At 26.8% G+C, this 5,595-nt stretch overlaps 1 protein-coding gene across 1 annotated transcript; it reads left to right on the top strand.

Moving 5' to 3' along the window:
• Positions 1 to 4,924: 4,924 nt before the first annotated feature.
• Positions 4,925 to 5,254, top strand: LOC136075954 (uncharacterized). Its single transcript, XM_065789404.1, has one exon. The coding sequence runs from the start codon at positions 4,925 to 4,927 to the stop codon at positions 5,252 to 5,254; it is 330 nt and encodes a 109-aa protein (XP_065645476.1).
• The last annotated feature ends 341 nt before the right edge of the window (positions 5,255 to 5,595 follow it).

Here is a 5,595-nt window from a genome sequence, read left to right as displayed (position 1 = left end):
CTAATCTTAAAAGTTATTGTTGAGATCTAATTTGAGTTGTTGAATATATATATATTTTTCCAACAATTAATGAATTGTTTTACTTTTATTCAAATTAGTTTTAAAATATATATAAGAATGACGGTTTTTGTAAATTGAATACTCTTTTATTTTTGATTTTTTGTTTTTTATTTAAATATTACTTTATAACAAATTGTTATATATTTTATTTTCATATTTTCTAATAAATACTTAGCATAATATACGTATATAGTGTGCATCAAATGAAAACTCGTTAGTTTATGTACCTAACAAAAATGTTTTAACCTTTTATCACAATATAAAACGTAATATCACGTAAAATATAAAACAAAAGAAAAACTTTTGAGACTCAAAAGACTACAATAAAATCTTTTCTGAATTAAAATTTTAATGTTTTTGAATTTTGAATTTTTTAATTTGGTGATGAACTTTAGTCTTTTTGTTACTGCTAACCCCTCTTAATTTTTATTCAAATGTGTCTATTTCATTAAATTTATTCTGGTTAATTAAAGAATTATTACCAACAGAACTGAATTGACCTAGATAAAACATTGTTCTTTCAAATTTCGAAGAAATAAGGAAGGTTGTTAAATGGTGTTTCCGATGATTTTGAAATTTTTACTTAAAATTATCTAAAATAATGTAAAAACCAGCACATATGTAGCATAAATTTTTTTTTGTTTGTTTTAAGAAGTCCTTCCGGAATTTGCTGTCACTTATATCAACTTAGAGCAACACAATTGGGCATTTAATAGGAAGTACAAACCTCTTTTCTTTTTGTTTTTTTATTTTATTTGTTTATTTTGTGTTTCCCAAGAATTCCTTGCGGACTTATCACAGAGCACCGCGAAAGAGCTACTGGATGGAAGTTCACGCCTCCTTCCTTTACATATGTTATAAAACTTGCCTAGAGGTGGCGTTCATACAAGCGATCTTTTGTTTCTGAGTCAAGTGCACTACTACAGCACCACAACTTCCCAATAAATAAATAAAAACTCAGTAAGTAAGTGCTCATTAAATAAAAACTTTAAAAAAAAAGTTATTGTATATTATGTTCTATAAAAGTTATTGCAATGTTAATAGTTTAAAAAACTGTTATTGATTCTACCTCTCTACTGTTGCAATTTCAATTAAATCGAGCTGACCCAGTGGGCACAATGACGTTGATATAACGTTGAAACAACTTTGTAAACCGACGAAATGCAATGTTGAAACAACGTTGAAATTTGGTGGAATTGGAAACAATATCCGACGTTGAAAACCACGACGTTGAAACAACGTTTTCATCGACGTTGTTCTAACGTCTTATCGACTACATATCAACCATATTTTAACTTCGATAAAATGAAAATTAAAAGTTTAACGTTGAAAATACGTTGTTTTAACGTTTTATCGACAATATATCAACCATATATGGTTGATGTATTGTCAATAAGACGTTAGAACAACGTTCAAACAACCTAATTTCAACGTTAAATTTTGGTCATTTGATAAAAATTATACAGCCTATTGGATATAACTTATGTCCAATAGGCTGCAGCCATGTTAAATTGTCATCGTTAACATGTTAAGTTGTCTTGACTTGGATTGCGATAACATAAGACAATAAAAAAGCTTTATTAAATAAAAATGTTGCGCTAAAAGTAGTGTATTTCATGTTCAAAAAAGTATTTTAAGGGAGTTTATACAAGAAATATATAGGATGTTAACACTTTATATATACATTTTATATTAACATATTCGAACCGTCATTTACGCACCGACCGCCACCATTGGATCTGTCGGGTGCATATTTCAACAAACTCATGATATCTGTTCTGACTTCAGCAACCGTAGCAGTCGCTTAACTAAGCATGACGCTCTCTATAAAAAAAGGTATTGCCTGAGTAAGTTGCAACAAATACAGCAAGAACTTGAAATTAAAGTAGCACCAAAGCATCAAATTGTGTTTTTCAATAATAGATAACATTACTCATGACTTATGGTTTACAATCAATGTTCAATTTTTGTTGTATGGTTGATGACCAATGGTTTACAATCAAAGTTCAACATGGCCAGCCATGTTGAACTTTGATTGTAAACCATTGGTCATCAACCTACAACAAAAAGTTATTATTTTCATAAATACATTAAAATTTGATACAATATCAGGTTAGGTAGCCCAATGGCACCGCGTATACCGCGGTGCCATTGGGCCAATGACTTTTTTTTGTAGATATGGGTCAATTTCAATAAAAATTATATATATATATATATATATATATATATATATATATATATATATATATATATATATATATATATATATATATATATATATATATATATATATATATATATATATATATATATATATATATATATATATATATATATATATATATATATATATATATATATATATATATATTAGATCATCCCAGGTCATATTTGAAAAATCAGAAAAATTGTTTGCGTAAAAAGTCCGGAAAATTCCCCCCCCCCCCATATTTTTCCCTCTTAATTTGCATTCATCTGAGTTGCTTTTTATTTTTTAGTTTTAAATTTTTCGGAAACTTTTTTTAATTTTTGTATGAGTGATGGCTAAAAAAGCCTAATAATCAAATATATTATATATATTTATTATAGATTATAAAAGTCAAATATATTATATATATTTATTATTATATATAAACTTGTACGTTTAGGAAACATTTCATATATATATATATATTTATATATATATATATATATATATATATAATATATATATATATATATATATATATATGTATATAAACATATATATATATATATATATATATATATATATATATATATATATATATATATATATATATATATATATATATATATATATATATATATATATATATATATATATACATATATATGTAATCATCTGCATGTATAGGTAAGCAAAATGAGATGAAATTACTTACCTTTCTTTAAGTAACATTTAGTAGATCAAATCAAAACAAGCAGTTAAGTAACACAACTATTAGATTTACATAACATGCTCAAAAATATTTACTTGCAAAAGTTAACCATACCAATGTTTCTATTTATATTTTATATGTTCTTAACACTCCATAAGTTTTAAATAGAATATGAATAAAATGCAATGCCATTTTTTTCATATTTCATATTATTAGGGAGTTTTTTTAGATAATGGAAATAACTTTTATTTTAAATGCATTGGATTCCTTAATATATTTCATTTCCAAAACGATTCTAACTACTTCTGTAGCTTATTTAGTCCCAAATGGTTTCAATGGAGTCGCAAATGGTTTCAATAGAGTATGCTAAAAAGAGAATTAATAAAATAAGTCATTAAAGCGCAAAAAAGAAAAATTTTGTTTTATACATATTTTCTGTTTTATTGAAAACAGGAAAAATTTATTTAGCCTGGTTGTTTGGTAATGCGCTTTCTCAGGGAGGAAAAACTAATAAAGGCTAATAATCAATTTATTAATAATCAATCTACACCAAGTTTTTATGTTTTTGTTTAAAACAAAGATAAGTATCGTATAAATAAAAAAGTAGGAGTTCTTCAGAAACGTTTTAAAAAAATAGTTCATGAATACCCAATAAAAATAAAAACTATATTTTCTTTAAATACCCTCTAAAAAATAAAGCGTTGATTTGATGTTGATCAACGTTGATTTTGCGTTGACATTAGCAATCAACAGCGATCAACTATAAATGGATGTTGTAGCAACGGCAATATTATCACCAGCAAATCAACGTTTATTTACAAACACTGAGCGTTCGTTGATTTTCTGTTGACAAAAAACATATATATTGAGCCGTTTACTAACAGTAATTTGCTGAGCAAACAGCATGTTCTGCTGGGATTTTTTTGTTATTTTTGGTGGTAATAAAACGTTTGTTCAAATTTCAATTATTTTACGGGCTGAAATAAATATAAACTTTTTTGAATAACATATATTTTATTTAGTAATTATAATTTCAGTTCTTGAATAAAGATTATCCTAATGAAATTAAGGTAGTTCTTTAACATTATTATTATCATAGCAAATTAGTAATGTTTATGACTGCAAGTATTTGCCTGATAAATTCTGACTGCAAACTTAAATCATATAGTACAAAATACAATTTAAATTGGTTTTTTCTGTATAAGAATAATAATTTCTTTTTTTTCTTTTGTGATGTAATAGAATAAAGATAATAATGCCTAAATGTGACAGAAGCTTATACATGAGAGAATTTATGAAAGAAAAACGAGATACTGAAAAAAGAATAAAATATCTTCTTGAAGAGTGCAATATTGTTGGTAGAGGGAATTATGTTCATCTAGATTCAGACATTCAAAAGACTTTTAAAGTTTCTAAAGATGTGCACCTCGATATATTGATGTTTTCAAACACTTCGCCTGAAAATAAATTTTGTTTAAGTAAAGTTGAATCTAAATATGGTGATGATGATGACATTGCTGTTGAAAATAGTTTATACAGTAGTATTGATACTCTAACTTCAACAAAAGATTTTTTATAGGAGTGGTCATTAAAATACTGTATAAAAGGTGATGCTTTAAATGCACTTTTATTTCACTTAAATAAATTTACTCCATCTATACCAAAATGCAGGCAGATATTACAAAAATCTCTTCAAAAAGTTAATGGTTTATATGTCTGAGGAGACGATTATATACATCTTGGAGTTAAAGTGCAACTGATTATTGTATATCAACAGTTGGAAATAAGGAAAAGCTTGGTCTAATTGTAAGTATTGATGGTGCACCTATAAACAATAGTAAAAGACTTCCATTTGGCCTATACTAATTACAATCAACAGAAAAGGACCATATGCTATTGCAATTTGGTATGGTCATGAAAAACCAAACAATTTGAATGAGCACTTTGAAGATTTTATTCTTGAAATGAAAAAAATGCAAACTAATGGTTATAAACAGCTTCAGGTGACTATTAAAGCTTTTGTTTGTGATGCACCTGCAAGGGCATTTGTTAAATGCATTATAGGGCATAGTGGCTACCATAGCTGTGATAGATGTATGGCAGTTGGGACACAAAAAGATGGTGTAAGATTATTGGAAACAACTGCTTTACTTAGTACTTACATGGCTTTTAAAAATAATTTGTATATTGAAGAAGGTCACCAACTTGATAGTCTTTCTCCGCTTGTTCAGTTAAATTTCCCAATGGTAACTGGATTCCCATTGGACTATATGCACTTATATGTCTTGGGGTAGTTAAAAAACTTCTAATAAACTGGTGTAAAGGTCTCCGATGTATTAGAATAAGTCAATCTGTTAAAGACAGTATTTCAAACGAACTTATAAATTTACGAAGTTATACACCATCCAATTTTCAACGTAGACCACACTCTTTAAATGAACTTGAGAAGTGGAAAAGCAATAGAGTTTTATTTCTTTCTACTTTATGCTGGTCCTGTTGTTTTAAAAAGAAAAAATAAATATAACTAGCTATGACTTATTTATTTCTCTTTCAGTAGCTATGCACATACTGCTTTCTGATAAAATGGTGAAAAATGAATTGTTAGTGGCATATGCTAAACTGTGGCTTATATGGT

Source organism: Hydra vulgaris, chromosome 02 (assembly GCF_038396675.1).
Source record: "Hydra vulgaris chromosome 02, alternate assembly HydraT2T_AEP".
NCBI lineage: Eukaryota > Metazoa > Cnidaria > Hydrozoa > Anthoathecata > Hydridae > Hydra > Hydra vulgaris.
The sequence above is the reverse complement of the archived record's forward strand: the minus strand, read 5'-3'. Positions and strand labels throughout refer to the sequence as shown.

What these genes read in the sequence shown, in the direction of transcription:
- LOC136075954 (XM_065789404.1), top strand. Translation starts at nt 4,925, where the DNA reads ATGAAAAAAATGCAAACTAATGGTTATAAACAGCTTCAGGTGACTATT.